Source organism: Lepidochelys kempii, chromosome 4 (genome assembly GCF_965140285.1).
Source record: "Lepidochelys kempii isolate rLepKem1 chromosome 4, rLepKem1.hap1, whole genome shotgun sequence".
Classification (NCBI taxonomy): Eukaryota; Metazoa; Chordata; order Testudines; family Cheloniidae; genus Lepidochelys; species Lepidochelys kempii.
This window is the reverse complement of record NC_136383.1, coordinates 37,592,781-37,610,855: the sequence shown is the minus strand read 5'-3', so window position 1 is coordinate 37,610,855 and position 18,075 is coordinate 37,592,781. Positions and strand designations below refer to the sequence as shown.

The following is an 18,075-nucleotide window of genomic DNA, read 5'->3' as shown; positions in this document are numbered from 1 at the left end:
TACACTAGATTTCCCATCAATGCTTTTTGCTGGAAGCCCTGATGGGATATCACATGGCTGATGCCTGATGCACTCTGAAGCACTGAGTTTCCTATTGTGCTTTCTGACAGGTTCACCAATACAGCCAGTAGGGTCCCAGAAAGTGACAAGATTAAAACAAAAAACAAGAAAACAACTCAGTGTTAAAAGCAGTTCAATGTGCAAGAGGGATGCAAGGAGCAGCAGTGCTGAAGTTTCCTCAGTTGCTGTTCCTGTTGCTTTTTGTTGATGAAGTCCCAGTTGTGCAGTACCAGGAGTTAGTGCATGGCTGTGACATCACCAGAAGGCTCCACCAACCAATCAGAACATGGTTTTGGATAATCAGTGCCCCAAATCACATACTGTGACGTGGCAAGGCCAGATGGCTATAGAAAAGTAGTGGGAGATAGATATATTAGCTCCAGGGTAAACAAATCCCTGGTACCAGGTTAAGTGAAATGGAAGGTGCTCCAGGTCAATTAAGACACCAGGGGCCAATTAAGAACTTTCCAGAAGGCAGAGAGAATGCTAGGTTGATTGGGACACCTGAAGCCAATCGGGGGCTGGCTGAAACTAGTTAAAAGCCTCCCAGTCAGTCAGGTGGGGGTGCATGTCAGGAGCTGTGGGAGGAAGTTGTGCTGTTGGAGAAGCTGAGTAGTATACACCATATCAGGCACAAGGAAGGAGGCCTTGAGGTAAGGGTGAAGTGGAGCTTGAGGAAGTGAGGGCTGCTGTGGGGGAAGTAGCCCAGGGAATTGTACATGTCATGTTTCTAAAAAGTCAGCTACCATAGCTGATACTATTAGGGTCCCTGGGCTGGAGTCTGGAGTAGAGGGTGAGCCTGGGCTCCCCCCATCCCACCTTTGCCCCCTGATTAATCACTGAGACTGGGAGACAACAGAGACTGTGCAAGGAAGGATAACTTCTCCTCACCTCCCTTGCTGGCTTATGATGAAAATGACTCAGTAGACTGTGACCCTTGTCTCTAGAGAAAGAAGGGTTACGTGGAGGGTCTCAGTGAGCCTCTGAGGCTAGTGAAATCCGCCAGGAAACGCGGGACCCACGGAGGCAAGGACAGAGCTTTGTCACAACACATATATATTCATGAATAGTAATAATCAGTAATGAAGACTTCAGAAAAAGTGAATAATCTAAGATATCAAATATATATGAAATAAGACACAATGTTACACTCTATTCACCTGGTAAGTTGGGAAATAAGTTAGCCATCTTTCTATATGGGTGGCATACCATCCAGGTACTAGACATCTCTTTTGTAGAGCTCTAAGCTCTGATGGGGCTCGAGGTCCAGCTGTGATCACCTGATAGAAGCTAAATTTTAGAGCTGCAGGGTCCTCATGAGATCTCTGATGCTGTAAAAGAAAGGTAAGTTACAAGAACATCATGGACACCGGAGTTCAGAGTCATAGAAATGGGACAGAATATATGTGGGCAATGGTCTAAGGACCTATTTGTGACTGATTAAATTACATTAGAAGCGAATTTCAGTTAAGAAGCCTTGGTCTATATTAGATAAATTGCTAAGAAGGTAAGAATAACACCACTATTAACTATCAAAAGATCTGACTAGTATTAGCAATTGCAAACTAGAACACATTTTCATTTAATGAAATGGCAGCTTATGTACAAACAAACCCAGGATGACAAACTCAAATATGGTGAACCTCTACTTATGTGGCCAAATCTTGAAGTCCTTACATGGTTTATATTCAGACCTTACTCCAGCAAAGCTCTCATTGATGGTGATCAGATAGATAACTTCTACTTATAGGAACAAAAAAAGAATCCATAAAAGAAAATATTATATATAATATAGATCCTGAGGTCCTTATTCAGTTTCTACTTATTCCTCGTTTTGTCAAATTCCTATTGTAGTCAGAAGACCAGAAGAAAGGGACTTTTTGAAATAAGAGCCAGCAATTAAGAAGAGGGTGGACAGATCCCACTGTTTCAAATACCCCGTGAATGTAACTAGATGGCATAGTGATAGGCATTATAGAAATACTTATAGATAAAAGACAGATAAAATAATTGTATTTACTATTTCATGGATCAAAAAATGAGGTACAAACTTGCATGATGGAATAGTATACAGTAGTTACTGAATAACTTACAACGAGATGTTGTGTTTTACTAAGAAAGAAATTTTGTCCATAGGGTGCTGCTGTTATTATTGTTAGTAGAGCAAGCCCATCACTCTCACAGATCTTGGGAGACAGGCCACTCACCGGCAACCACACACCACACAACAGAACCACTAACCCAGGAACCTATCCTTGCAACAAAGCCCGTTGCCAACTGTGTCCACATATCTAGTCAGGAGACACCATCATTGGGCCTAATCACATCAGCCACACTATCAGAGGCTTGTTCACCTGCACATCTACCAATGTGATATATGCCATCATGTGCCAACAACGCCCCTCTGCCATGTACATTGGTCAAACTGGACAGTCTCTACGTAAAAGAATAAACGGACACAAATTAGACGTCAAGAATTATAACATTCAAAAACCAGTCGGAGAACACGTCAATCTCTTTGGTCACTCAATTACAGACCTAAAAGTTGCAATTCTTCAACAAAAAAACTTCAGAAATAGACTCCAACGAGAGACTGCTGAATTGGAATTAATTTTCAAACTGGATACAATTAACTTAGGCTTGAATAAAGACTGTGAGTGGATGTGTCATTCCACAAAGTAAAACTATTTCCCCATGTTTATTTTCCTCCCCACCTCCCACTGTTCCTCAGACGTTCTTGTCAACTGCTGGAAATGGCCCACCTTGATTATCACTACAAAAGGTTTCCCCCCCCAGCTCTCCTGCTGGTAATAGCTCACCTTAAGTGATCACTCTCGTTACAGTGTGTATGGTAACACCCATTGTTTCATGTTCTCTATGTATATAAATCTCCCCACTGTATTTTCCACTGAATGCATCAGATGAAGTGAGCTGTAGCTCACTAAAGCTTATGCTCAAATAAATTTGTTAGTCTCTAAGGTGCCACAAGTCCTCCTTTTCTTTATTTGAATTTAAGATATTCAAAGTTCCCCTTCAACATTAACCTGGCTTGCTTGTTATGACGCCAAAGAGAATGGCAGCAAGAATGGTACTTCAGTAGTATTGACTGAACTCTGAGGTAAAATACAGTACTAAGCTTTATTGTGTGTAAATAAAAAAAAATATTTGGTACTGATATTGGATTTAAGTTGCAAGTTTTATTTCAACTGCTACTAGAGTAATTTTTTTCTAGTGGATAATGAAATGGTTCTGAGTCTGTTTTGTGTTTTAATTTCTTTATCGGTCTGAGATGTACAACTGTTATGCATTCAAGCCTGAGGAGTATATCAATTTGGTTACAATGTACGTCCATTTGTTACCACATGTTTAGGGCCCTACCAAATTCATGATCATGAAAAATGTATCATGGAGCATGAAATCTGATCATTTGTGTGCTTTTACCTAATACCAGTGTTTCCCAAACTTGGGATGCCGCATGTTCAGGGAAAGCCCCTGGCGGGCCAGGCCAGTTTGTTTACCTGCCGCGTCCGCAGGTTCGGCCGATCGTGGCTCCCACTGCCCACGGTTCACTGTGCCCGGCCAACGGGGGCTGCGGGAAGCGGCGGCCAGTAAGTCCCTCGGCCCGTGCCCAAGTTTGGGAAACACTGTCTTATACTATACAGATTTCATGGGGGAGACCAACATTTATAAAATTGGGGTTCCTGACCCAAAAGTGAGTTGCAGGGGGGTCACAAGGTTTTAGGGGCATCACTGTATTGCCACCCTTACTTCTGCGCTGCCTTCAGAGCTGGGCAGCTGGAGAGTGGTGGCTGTTGGCCAGGTGCCCAGCTTTGAAGGCAGCACCCCACCAGCAGTAGCACAGAAGTAAAGGTGGCAATACCATACCATGCCAGCCTTACTTCTGTTCTGCGGCCTTCAGAGCTGGGCGGCCAGAGAGTAGCGGTTGCTGACTGAGAGCTCAGCTCTGCAGGGGGCAGCACAGAAGTAAGGGTGGCAGCACCATGCCATGCCCTCCTTACTGTCTGCGCTGCTGCTGGCAGCAGTTCTGTCTTCAGAGCTGGGCTCCCGGCCAGCAGTCTCCGCTCTCCAGCTGCCTAGCTCTGAAGGCAGCGCTGCCATCACCAGCAGCGCAGAAATAAGGGTAGCAGTATTGCAACCCCCCATACAATAGCCTTGTGACCTCCCCACAACTCCTTTTTGGGTCAGGATTATTTCAATTACAACACCATGAAACTTCAGATTTAAATAGCTGAAATCATGAAATTTATGATTTGCAAAATCCTATGACAGTGAAATTAACCAAAATGGACCATGAATTTGGTAGGGCCCAACATATGTTCCTTTACTACGGTCAGTTTAACAAATGTTTAAAAAGTTAACCTTACTCAAAATTCAGGCCTTATTCTGTGTCTGCAAAAAACTGAGACCGTGAGTAATTGCATGTACATACCTCATATTTGGAAGCACAAATTGGGCAACTGTTCACATGCATGGAACTCAGATGCACAATTAATTGCGTAAATGCACATTCTTTACATGCAGTTATTCATGCAAGCACTTTCTTTGCATCACATATTACAGCCAGAGTTCTGAAAAATATGGCCTTCAGTGTTTATATATTTTAAAAGAGTGGATTATCAAGTTTACATGTACAGGAAGGTTTTTCTGTACTCATAGGTAATTGTTGGGTGATGAACGGGTTTTTAAATAAATGCTTACCTGATCAAACCACTTTGGTTTTCAATATTTGATCACAATATATTGAGAGGATCCCAGATAAAACTGTTTTATACATATTCAACTAGAACCTGCCTGTATTTTTCAAAGTCCCTACCTGATACCAGGAATATGCCCGATCTGATGGGTCGATGAGAATGGTGATGATCTTGGCCTTAGGGATCAGGGAAGCAACTCGTTTGGGAGCTTCCTCAGAATGGAAGTAGTTGGCACTTTTTTCAAAGAGAAAGTCGGTGGTGACATTGGATGGTATAGGGAAGAAATCCATATACCTAGAAAAGGAACACTGTCCTCAGAATTACTCAAAAGTCCTGCATACGCTAAAGCAAGGAAGGTGGGTGCATATGTTAAATATATTAGAGAATAATCCATAAAAATAACAGACACAGTCATTGACAAGTAAAAACATTCAAAAATAAAAGGCCTTGTTTTTTGTAGTGAGAAGAAAGTGTTATAGGTATAATAAACAATTTATCCTCTTTAAATTAATGGGCCAGTTTCTGAAGTCACTCATTTCTTACTCAGGCAAAACTCTCAAAGTCAATAGTAAAGACTGAGTAAAAATAAAAACTTCTGAATTTGGCCCTCTGCTATTTATGAAAAAATTGTTTTATTATTCCTATTACAGCACAGGATGGCATTTCAGTTACACCATAGCAGAATATCATAAGAAAATAATATTCAGAATCAGTGTTCCTGTTATCAAATCTGGCAAGAGTTTGTTAACATGAAGATGTTACTTAAAAACCTAGCAAGAAAATCTCACTATCTCTTCAGGCAAGAGTCCTCCAAGTGGTGAAGGCACCTCTGAATTACTATTCTATGTATCACAGTTTTGTGGAAACAAAGCAGGCTGTTTTTTAGTTTGTTTAGTTCTGAGCTCTCCCCCACCTCCAGTTATGTGGTTCTAGTTAGTTGCCAGCAACCTGTCATATTATCATTAGACTAGACTATCCACAACCAACATACCAGTTTTTACTGTTATTTAGGGGGGCAAAGAGAATTTACAAATTTGCGTCTTTGTGTTTTTCTTTTGACCTCTTGTGGTGTTAACAATATAAAATACTATATATAGTAACCTCTTTAGAGTGGATTGACTGTAATGGTTAAAATTTACCCCACTGCACAGATCTTGTGTTGGCCCTCTGCAAGGGGGTGAACTTCACCTGACATAAATATAAAAAAGCCGCTTCATAAAAATAGCTAAGAGTCTGCGCGATTGGTGGATAGTCAGCAGATGTTATCAGTCAGCTGTTAGCTACTTCCCATCCATCAGACTGACTTCTCACAGTCAGTAATGAATGCTGACTCACTGAACTTTGTAATAAGAATCTGCAGCAACAATTATAACTCTATGAAAACCATACACCTTAAAAGATATTGTAAGTGAATTTTCTCCACTTGGAACATATAACAGCTTTTGCACTACTAATTTTATGGATGAATACAAAGTCTAAGGCAATAACTTTTCCCTGACACCAGAGAGTAAAGAAACAAGACTAAGTATCAAGAATCTTTTATCGGTGCTCCCTGCTTAATGCGCTGTATTACTGGTCTTTGAACATTTTACTCTGAAGCACTTTTTGAAAGCAAGACCAACCAAATGTATCTTTCTCGAGATCTTTGGTAACTTCTTGGGTAAACCATGGGGAATGATGAGCCTTTTCTCTTCACTTATCCCCATTTACTACCTTACTGACTGCTGAACATTTTCCTCATTATCTGATCCTTGAAAATACTTTTAAAAAGCATTTCTCCCCTCCAACTGACTGGCAAATTTCTATTTTCCATTTAAAGCCAAGAACAAACTGCTTGTAGCTGAAATTTTAATTAGATTTCTCTTTTCAGTATTTTAGAAATTAGATATTCAACCTGAAATATTAATCATGCTATCTTATACTCAATTTACAATATTACTTTTGTCATAGCTTCAAAAACATGTGTAAATAGGAAACAGAGTACCTGCCTGAGAAATGTATGAGAATCTCACCCCTAAAGAGATGTATAATTAAGAAACAAACATTGCTTTCCTTTTTCTCTTATTCGCACATTCTAAATATATTAACATTCTGAGACATACATGTAATTTTCATTAAGATTACTTAGTATTGCCTCAAGTTGAGAACAGATATTTCTTTATATGCTGCATTAGAGGGAGAGTAAACATCTTAGTCATTTACTGTGTTTTTGACTGAGGTTACCATAATTTATGTACATTTAAATATCATTTTAGAAGGGTAGTAGTAGTAATTTTCAAAATGTGTAGACACACATTACAAAGTGTAATGCGATTTTTGTATTGTGCACAGTACATAAACTTTTATATTTATACTAATAACCCATCTTACCAATCAATCCCCCTGTGGTAGTTATTTCTATTAAAGAACTGTACCTCCTCAAAGGTTTTTGGGCTGGGGGAGTTACTAATGATGGAAGGATGCATAATCAGGAACAAATACAAAGCTGTGGTACCTGAAAATGGGATGAAAGTCCAAAGGTTAACAAAGCATATATATTCTGTAGGCCAGATCCTCACCTGGTGTAAACCAGCCTAGCTCCATTGAATTTAATGATTCTATGCTGATTTACACCAGCTGAAATCCTGGTCCTATAATTCTTAACCAAAAACATTTAAAGAAATGTGTACAATTAATACTGAATACAGGATGCATCACTGTTGATGATATACCTATTAATGTTTTTAAAAATTATTGTACCTGTGCTGATGTTGTCACAAAAAAGACTGACTTAAATTCCAGCCCTCTTGTTAGATATCTTAACAGTAGGTGATTGGTGGCATATGAAAGGGAGTAGATAAAAAATGTGCTATTTTCTGATCACAAAGAGAAGCAACTATAAATTTAATGAATAAACCCTGCAGCCTTACAATTCTACCTGTCCTGTAGGGATTTCCTGACTTGCAGTGTAAATTCCACTGAATAACATTGAGTTGCTGTAAACAAGACACACTTTTCCTGTAGGACAGGTTGAAGCTTGGGGGCCATGGGACTGTATACATGTTTTGAAAAATTACTGTCCTTTCCTCCCTCAGCTCTGATAAAACCATGTCAATCACTCAGTCACCACTTGATCTGTTTATCAGAGTGTTAATCACATCATTTCTCAGTTAAACCCTATGAAAAATCTAACACTCTCCACTACATCTACATTGTTTGTGTAACATCTACTTTTATCATTTACATTATTTTACTAAACTTGGATATGTCAGAAAATAAAAAGTGCTATCAGATAATCAAGGTTTATACAGAGCTCTGAGTGATTAAAACTAATGCTCTATTGTAATAATTTGAATTTGCATATCACCAGACTCATTAAAATGCAGTAAACTCTCACCAGTTTTCTGAGGTCCTATAACCAGGAATTTTGGTAATCGATCACAGGTTTTTTCTTTAGACCAGATATCTCTGTGCCGCTTGTCATCACAGGGATTCTAAGTGGGACAAAAGCAATATCTGAGAATTTTATTTGTAATTATATTTGTTCAATTTTTGCCCTACATACATAAATCTCCAGGAACTATCAGTCCACAAGAAATCGTAGTAGGATATCTTATCTGCTTCTTTATTATGGATACCAATATGCTATGTGACAAATTCTGATCTCGCTTACAGTGGTGTAAATGGATTTACTCCAGATCTACAATGTAACAGAGACCAGTGCTCTGAATTCATCTCTGTGTAAAGAGGAACATTTACACCTCTGTGTAAAGAGGAACGTTCAAGCAACTGTATTCAAAAAATGTTTTCACTGTGATCTCCTTCTATGAATATAACCATCTAAGCTTCAAAACAAACAGACAAATCATTCCTGGTGCTTGAATTCAGTGGAATTATGCCTGGGGTGAATCTGATCCATTGTACTTTAGATGTAAAATGAGCATTCAAAATGAGCAGTTTGATCACTTGCATAAAAATGGAATTGTACTTAAATCACTAATGAGGTTCTCTAATTGCCAAAGCATTCTCTTTTACCCTTATATAACAGCTACGACCCTAAGATAGGCTGCAGTTTTTAAAATGAATGAATGGCTGATTACAGCTTTAAAACTGTTTTGATCCTCTGCATTCACAAGTAGGTATCCAGACTTTTCTGTGCATCTCCAACTGGCATGAAGAGTGCATGCTCCGCCTACCACACTCTTCAAAGTAAAAAATATGCAGGTGTGTAATAGCATGCAAAAAGACTTTCATACCAGTTCATTTTGCTACCAGTTTCATGTATGGGCATGAGGTGGCACCTAGTGCTGTCACTAAATAAAGGAGAAGTCCCAATACTGCTTGCGTATGTAGATCGGTCTTAGTTCTGTGGCTTAGCAATATATACCGGATAAGAAGGGGAAATCAGACTTCTTTTAGGCTTTAAAAAACAAACAAACAAACAAAAAGAATCTTCTTGATTACACCAGCAAAACTAACAAATATGCTGGTAATATAATTTGTGGTAAAATGAATAGGAATACTGTATATACTGGCAGCTACAATTTAGTGCAAATGTTTTAAAGCAGAAGTAAGAAACTTAGTTATATTCATAAGAATTGTATGCAAACAAACTGCAACACTGTCAGTTCTTTTTATTCAAAATTACTTGCAATTTTTTCAATAAATCTAAATCTGCAGGTCACTCAGGTACAGTACATTGCAAATTTTTGAAATTCATGCTCAGTTGTTGCATAAGTCACAAGGCATTGTTTTTCTTCTCTGAGTAAATGTTTTATTTAACTAAATAACAGCAGTGTGAATTTCAAGCTGTGTATTAAAGTATTCAATTTTAAATTTGACACTCACAATTAATGATTAGGCATATAATTCAAAATCTGCTATTGGAAAGCATTTGTGTGTTTAAGTTTAAATTGTGCTTTTTGACGATAATTGCTTTTGTAAAGCTTGTCCTTAGGAATATTTGTGCAAAGCCAACCAAAAAGAGGTAGGATCACACTGAAAGTGAATTTCTTTGTCAGAATGAACATTCAGAGACAATTTTCCACAATATTTGGGCAGCTTAAGATTAGTTCAACACTTAAGAAAAATATTCCACTGGAAGAACTGAACTGTCACTGATTTTGTGCACAAGCAGTGCTGCCATGTTCACTAGTTCCAACAGTTGTTTCTCTGTATCTTCAGTGACCGTGGTGTAATGATTAGGTGATTCACTGAATGTGTGTCCGTTCCAGGGTCAGTGCAGACTGCACCATAAGCTGGAAGTCACATCCTGATATTTTCAGTTTCCTCACTTTTAAGTAAAGAATAATTAAATCAATGGAGTTGATTCCATCAATAAATTAGACCCAGTATTGGTAAATTTCTTCCTTGGCCAGTTCCCACCCTTTTGGGAATTACTTTTTTAATCTATTTCTAGTATGCCAGTCATATTAGTGTCTAGGCACCAGTGAGCCTTAATCCTCTCTCCAGTTAGTAGGATACACTCCTCTGCTACTGCACATGGCAAGAGATACCATTTTCTTAATGGCAAAATATCAATTATTTTTAAACTGTTTAAATTGCTTCATTCCTGTTAGTTACAAAATAATCCAAGATATGGGAGGAATTACACAATAGTCTTTACTGTATTTGTAAATATCAGGTGCAGTCAGCAATAAAATGAGAAACAAATTCCTAACATATTTAAATTGTCCTCTCTTTTTAGATGCACATTAAGACAATCTGTTAATGACAGGAGAAAACAATTACCCTAATCTTTAAGATAAGGTAATTTATGAAACTATTAAGTATCACCATTTTGTTTGATGGGAAGTTAAAACAAAATTCTTCACAAACAAGTAAGACAAAAATATTCTCTGTTCATCTCTTCTTTTACAATCCTACCTGCCAGAGAGGGTCCTTCTGCTCAGGAAAGAGCTCAAAGTACTTGTGAGCCAGCTGGACTGGAGGCAGAGTTTGCAGTTTCAGGTTGGTCCAGCTCTGAACAAAGTTGGCTAGATTCACAAAGGTATACAACCCCAGGCGGTCATTCCCATAGTTGGACAAATGGGTCATGAAGATGCTGATCTTTAAAAATAAAATAAAATGAAGTACATGTTTGCTATGCATCCGATGAAGTGGGCTGTAGCCCACGAAAGCTGATGCTCTAATAAATTTGTTAATCTCTAAGGTGCCACAAGTACTCCTGTTCTTTTTGCAGATACAGACTAACACGGCTGCTACTCTGAAACATGTTTTTTTTATTGTGTCACTAGATGGCAATGCAGCCAAAGGAAGTTTGTTTTTGAACACTACTTCTATTTAGAACTGCCAGTGGTTTTGTTCACATAGGAAGAGAGTCTACCACCAGTCTCACTAAACAGAATTTTTCTCCTCAAGTGGACTTACTGAAATCAAAGGGACTATTTATGGCACTATTCAGTGTGAGAATGTGGTCCATACTTTTACCAAATTGTATAATATTCACAGCATCTTTATTATAGCAGTGCAGATGGGCACAGGAGCGGCATTGCAAAAATAGCACATGTTCCTCTTAATGTGAAATATACAAGCAGCAGGGGCTAGAAACAAACAAAAAATCTGGATGTTATTTTAAAGGAAGAGGGTGTACTTAGAGAACAACAGGATATCAGACCTCTAGTGTTATAAATACTGTGATCCAAATGTTATTATTTAAGCTGTACATTATTAAGGTAGAGAACTCATCTTCCTATGTGCCTGTAAAGCACTCTACCATACCAATGGTGTTATGTAAAAATAAGAGACTGATAGTTTTGGAAATTGTGAGCTCTTTGAGGGCAGACAGTCTAATTAACTGGCCTAAATTCTCAAAAACAATTATTCGATGTAGTAAATCCTTTGACAATGTCCAACTGCTTATTAAAGATATCCTCAAACAATGAGCACACAGTCAAATTAGAAATGGGGGGGGAGGGTGGGAGAATCAGAAAATTTGCAGCAAATCAGAACATTTTCAAATAATTTAGTATGAAATATTTGTAATGAAAAATTGTGCTCGATTTCTTAAGAGCTGATGAATTTGCTTGTACTTTGCTTTCCTAAGGCTTGATCATGCAGCTGTTACTCAGATGAGTATTCTGAGCTGAGGTCATTAGACTCAGCAGTGTTCTCGGAGCCCAGAAGGAACAGAGGGTGCTCTAGTCCACAAGATTCCACAGGAATTTCTCATAGGAAGCACCCATAATCTTATAGGATCACATCCTTAGGAGACATCCCTGTGGGATTGTCTGAGTAAAGACTACTCATGTGGGTAAAAGGTTACAAGATCAAGCCCATACGTAGATGCAGTCCCTCAACTGTGGCCTACAGGAGTTGCACTCATGAATAGGAGGTACAATATTGGGTGCCCAAATACCATGTTGATGAGCACAGTATAAATATACAGACATACAAAGGCTAGAGCTCACTAGGAGTATTCATGTAAGGGATGCAAAATCAGAACTCAATTTGCAAAATATTTCATTTTCACAATATGAAAAATCGTTTTTCACTGTTTCTGCCTTGTGCTCACAGAATAACTTGCAATTCCCTGCCCCTTAGAAGAGTGAAATTCCCACCCATTATTTTTTGAGAAACCAGTGCAAAGCCACATTCTACTGCCTTGCTTCTATGAGAAATTTAAGTGTTTCAAAAACTCTTCTAATCCTGCTTGTAGATTCATTTCTGTTCTATTGACAATGAAACTTGCAAGTAGCCCTCCTTTTAACAAACGACATATCCTGTGAATGACTTAAAAACCACCACAGAAACTAATGTTTTTGCTTTGTGTGAAGGAATTCAAATCTTAAAGAAACAAAAGGGGAGGGGGAGGGAGATAATTTGAGGTCTCCAGTGTAAGAAGCTGACCTTGTATTGTTTTGGTCTCAAAGTATTTTAAAGCACTGCAGCTTTGTCAGATACACAACATTTTTAAAGCTTAACATTTCTAGTTTTGTAATTCTACCTGAACATTATGCAACATTTGCAATAATTGAATGTATTGTTTCACAGAACATTTGTTTAATAAGTATCATTTGGTGACACCTCTGGCCTTGTGACTCAAGCCTTGGGTTTCATTTTGTGCTACTTCAGAAGGATAAGGAGATACGCTGAGAGATAATTTATTAGCACACAATTTCCTTTTTAAGCTAGGACAGTAACATTTTGAAATAGATGGCAATATTCCTTTAGGCAAGGCATAATACATAGTTTTGCCAAATGTGTAACCTTTTCAAATGTCCTTTATTATTTTTAGTTCTGAAAGCATGAGCAGACCAAAAACAGGACTGATGTGCTCAACAAAGATATAGTTGGAATGTTTCCACAAAAATACTGCTTGCTTTCTTGGCAGCTTCTCTCTTTCCTACACCTGTACTGACCTCTGACATTTATAATGTCAGTTCATCTCCTGGCAATTCCTTACCTGTCAACAACTTCAGCACTGCACTGGCAGAAAAAAGGAAGAGAACTTGAAAAGGTTATTAGTTCAGGGAAAATATGTATTATTCTTTCCCTGAAGGGAATATCGCTATAATTTTAAGAATGTTATAGAGTGGAGGTTAAAAAAATGGGCTGAATAGATCATAATAAATCATCTTCAATATATGAAGCACTGTCAATGAGGGGGAAAAATGTCAACAGTGATGTCAATTTGAGTTTTGCTGCCATTCTTACACTATAAATACTTTGAGAATAAATATTTACAACAAAAGAGAGATGATCAAATACCAGTTTAAAACTCAGATAACTAAAACTTTACAGAAAGCCATATTTATTGTTACCAAATCCATGATATATACGACATCTTTATATGACAGAAGGTGTCTTCTTTACTTCTATACTAAAGCTAACATATGACAAATTACCTGATATTTTCTTTCAGGGAAAATTTAAACAGTAGTTTCCTCCACATTTATAGATATTCTTCATGCAAGCAGCTATTAAAGTCATTGCCAGTCCCACTGACTGTTGAATAAGGCCCGTAAGTAAGGCCGTACCAAATTCATAGCCATGAAAAACGTGTCAGACCACCAAATGTGGTCTCCCCCCTGTGAAATCTGGTCTTTTGTGTGCTTTTACCTTATACTATACAGATTTCATGGGGGAGACCAGTGCTTCTCAAATTGTGGGTCCTGATATAAAAGGGAGTTGCAGGGGGGTCACAAGGTTATTTTAGGGATGGTTGCAGTATTGCCACCCTTACTTCTGTGCTGCTTTCAGAGCTGGGTGGCTGGAGAGTGGCAGCTGCTGACTGAGGGCCCAGCTCCTCAGGTAGCAGCGCAGAAGTAAGGGAGGCAATACCATACCATGCCATCCTTACATCTGTGCTGCCTTCAGAGCTGGGCTCCCAGTCAGCCACTGCCACTTTCTGGCTGCCCAGCTTTGAAGGCTCCACCACTGCCAGCAGCATCACAGAAGCAAGCACAGCAGCACCGCGACCCCCCAATTCTTTTTGGGTCAGGACCAGTGATGAGCTGCCAGAAGCTGAAGAACCGGTTCCTTCAGTCGCCCTGGGTCTTTGGCGGCACAGAAGGACCTGCCGCCAAAGTGCTGCCGAAGGCCTGGAGCGAGTGAAGGACCTGCTGCCCAAGTGCGGCCCAAGGCCTGGGGTGCTGCTGGGTGAGTAAAAAGTCTCCGGGGAGCTTCCCCAGCCGAGAGCTTGGAAAGGATGGTCCCGCTGGCTGTATGTGGCCCGTGGGCCACAGTTTGCCCACCCCTTTAGCAACCGGTTCTAAACCGGCTTAAAAATTTAACAACCGGTTCACGCGAACCGGTGTGAACCGGCTCCAGCTCACCACTGGTCAGGACCCCTACAGTTACAACGCCATGAAATTTCAGATTTAAATACCTGAAATCATGAAATTTATGATTTTTAAAATCCTCTGACCATGCAATTGACCAAAATGATTGAATGTGGTAGGGCCCTACCTGTAAGTATTTGTGAAAATGTAAAATAATGGCTCCATCTTGTGCTACATTGAAAAATTAGTGACCTAAGGCTCAAGACCTATCTGACCTGAGTGCTGCACAGAACTGGAAGTAAGGGGTGGCAACTGCCCCTCCCCTACACTGGAGCTTGCTAAGTGTCAGTGCAACCCCCTCACAGGTCAGATCAGCATGTGGGGTTGCCTGAGTCTATGTCCATCTACAAAAGGCCCCTGTAGGCCATTCTGGCAACCATGAATAGCTGGAGTGTAGCAGTGTTTTGGCAACACTCATTTCCCTGGGAACAAACCTGATCTGCATCATGCACCGGGGGTTCTAGGAGAGGAGAACCAGAGCCAGATATGCCAACTCTGTGCCTGCCAGGGAACTTTCTTCTACATTGGAGTAATTCTCTGAGGGTGATCTTCAGCACCCTTGTGGCCACTTTGAGAGTCACAATCTGGTCCCTGCTCCCCCTGATGTGCACCAGCCCTTTCGGTAGCTTACATTTCCCTTCACACTGGCTCAACTGCACAGGCTGGCGCGTTGCAGAGCAGAGCCAAGACTCTGCCTATTTCCCACTCCTGCCTTCCCACACACCTGTGCAAGGCGCTGGCAATGTAGAGAACCAAGGCAAAGGAGGCTTCTTATGCCCCCTGACTTCTATTCCTGGGCATGCAGTCTCATGCCTGGGCACGGATTATTTTTTGTTTTCTTTCTTGAGTTTTATTCTGTTGAATTATTTTTTCCCATTACCACAATGCCCAAACTCTACTGTAGTAAGTTTTAACAAAAAGGAATGCTTTCTTTTTCCATCCTAGGTAATAATTACTGTGTGAGCAAATATGTTGTTGTTAAATCTATTCTCTCGAAAAGCCACACCACTAACTGGGAGACCTAACTGTAATGCATGTGAGTTTTAGGGAGGCTAAATCCAGTGACTCACATAATTTGTGCTATTATCCTTGCACCTCTGAGCAATCCCATGAGATATAAATGAAGCTTCATATATTTCGCCATCCCCTTCTTTAAAGTGAACCAGCTCTGAATGAATTCCTCTTTACTCTAACCTGCCTGCATTTTAGTCTGTGTCCTGCAGTGAAAACATCCTGTTTTAGTCTATTCTATCTTCAAGCCCTCTTATGGCATCTCAGCATTGTCTGTATTTCAATACAAGCAGGTTCACCCTTCTTAGCCTTTCCTCATAAAGAACCTATCATCTTGGTTGCACTTCACTGCACACTCTCCATGGAATTTCATATCCTTCATAAGGGGACTGAAACTGAATAGAGACTATCTTTAAAATGATAGTTTGGGACTAAACATGGCCTCTGGGCAACAACTCCTTTCTTGTTCCCACCCCTCTCTGAATCACAGTGGCAAAGGTGCCCTCCTCTGTTCTATTTCCTCATAGAGCCCTCTGGGTAGCTGTATAATCAGCTCCTTTCAGCTTCTTGTGAGCATCTTCATTTTCTTTCGTCCACAGAATAAGAGTGGCAAAAGTGCTCTCTCTGTTCTGCTCTCCCTCCAAACCCTCAAGGTACCTGATCAGAAGTTCCTTTTGGCTTCTGGTTGGTGCTGAAGAAATGAAGGGAAACAGGACAAGCATCCCAAAGATAATAGCTTTTATCTTTTTGAATGCAATTCTGCATTGCTTATTGTGATGGAAATGACTTTGTTACAACAGTTCTTCCCAGCTGGGTGCAACAGCTTGTAGGTCAATAATGATCATTTAGCTCGTGATTGGGTCTCAACTATTAAATGACACATGCAAGAAAAAGATGAACTGAAATGATCTGATTTATGTGCCAAGAACAATATATATTTGACAAATAATTTACATAAAATGCGTCCAGAGAAAGAGAAACTTTATTTTAAAGTAGACATTTTAATAAATATCAATAAAAAACAAAATTGTTGTACCTATTAACAATGAGAAAGTGAGGAAATTCTTAGTTGAGATTCCACAACATTCAGACAGGCAGGAATTTTTCTGAGAAAGTAAAGGAGTCCCCTTTCTACATGGCATTCTGCTTTCCATTCAACAAACCTTGGGGACCCCTCACTGTTGTTGTTTTTAGGGATGTATGCATGAGCACGCCCTTATCCTTCTGTGCCTTGTTTCCATTTTCTTGCCTCAATCATCCTCTCCCTTCAGAAAGAAGAGGGGATCACACCAAGGAACACTGGAATAGAGGAGAAGTTTACTATGATAAGTAGGGTGGGTCCTGGGGCTTGTTCAATTATTGTGAATAACTGATAGGGAGAGAAGGAGAGAGAGTCTGGCTGGCTTGGGTAGGGATATTGGAGTGGAGTTTGTGGATTTTCCTACTGTGCAAACATCCTCCTCTCAGGTCTGTAAAACATACCAAACCTCAATCTCAATTTGAGCATATTCAAATTTTGATACAAATATTTTGCATAGGTCTAGTGTAGGCCCCACTATTCTTCCTGCAATATGTATGCACAAATAACTCCCATTGACTTCAGTGGGAGTTAGTTACACACGGGACTGTTGGATGTGGTAATAACACAGGAATAAAGAGCAAGAAAACTGTATAATAAAGTTGTCACTGTTTTTACATTTTGGACATGGGACCAGATTAGCCATAAGAGAAAAGGCTGATAGGTACACATTTCTCCTGGATTAGGCACTGCTGTCATATTAAAACTGACTAAGGCAAACTAACTTTGAGCAATTCAACTTTAATTGACTCATTTTCTTATTGTTAAACCATTCACTTACATATTTTTGTCATGGGCACAATTTTGACCTCAAATTCATGTAATATGTTGTGCACCAATATACTAGGACAGAATTAAGGGTTTATAATTCAATACAGTAAATTCAGCACTTTAAAAAATATGATTGATGATTAATTAGTCTCTCTCTGTTAGGTACTAGAAGCAGATGCATTATAAGTTTAATATATTGCTGTTATTTTAGCTGTTGAACAAATGTTTACAGGCCACAAGTGTATGTCTAACTCTCAGACCACCTATTTTCCAATTAATTTTGCGTTGTGTACACTGTGTTTTCAGTTCTGATATTGTCTCCATATTTCTCAGAAGAGTTCAGTTTCAGGTACTCAGAGACTCTAGCAGCTGTTCTTGCTTTATTAGACTCACAAAATGACAGAATAATGAATTAGGTTGCAGTCTACACTTGAATATATGTATTTTTAAATTGGTTAAGAGGCATTCCTTTTTGAGCTGTGTGGCAAAAGTACTACAGTATTGTCTCACAACTGCCATAGACTTGTCTATTTGTAAAGATATAGATCCAATTGGTTTAATTTAACTTACACAGTGGAATGTATTTTCTCCACAAAACCTACTAGAATCCTGGAACATTTATTAAAATAATACAATTACATATCTGGTCTAGTGGATG

General features: G+C 39.3%; 1 protein-coding gene across 4 annotated transcripts in view; it reads right to left on the bottom strand.

Moving 5' to 3' along the window:
- LOC140910327 (bifunctional heparan sulfate N-deacetylase/N-sulfotransferase 3) overlaps positions 1-18,075 on the bottom strand; it is a 121,546-nt gene that overhangs the window by 28,755 nt on the left and 74,716 nt on the right. For 2 of the 4 annotated variants that reach the window (XM_078852468.1, XM_073340983.2), the window contains exons 7-11: positions 10,641-10,823; positions 8,152-8,248; positions 7,146-7,269; positions 4,895-5,069; positions 1,221-1,391 (exon numbers count right to left, since the gene is read on the bottom strand). In XM_078852468.1, coding sequence (XP_078708594.1) covers positions 1,221-1,391; positions 4,895-5,069; positions 7,146-7,269; positions 8,152-8,248; positions 10,641-10,823 — 750 coding nt within the window. Of the gene's footprint in view, positions 1-1,220; positions 1,392-2,131; positions 2,497-4,894; positions 5,070-7,145; positions 7,270-8,151; positions 8,249-10,640; positions 10,824-18,075 lie in introns of those variants that run through there. The other 2 variants (XM_078852470.1, XM_078852469.1) reach the window with 2 other exon arrangements.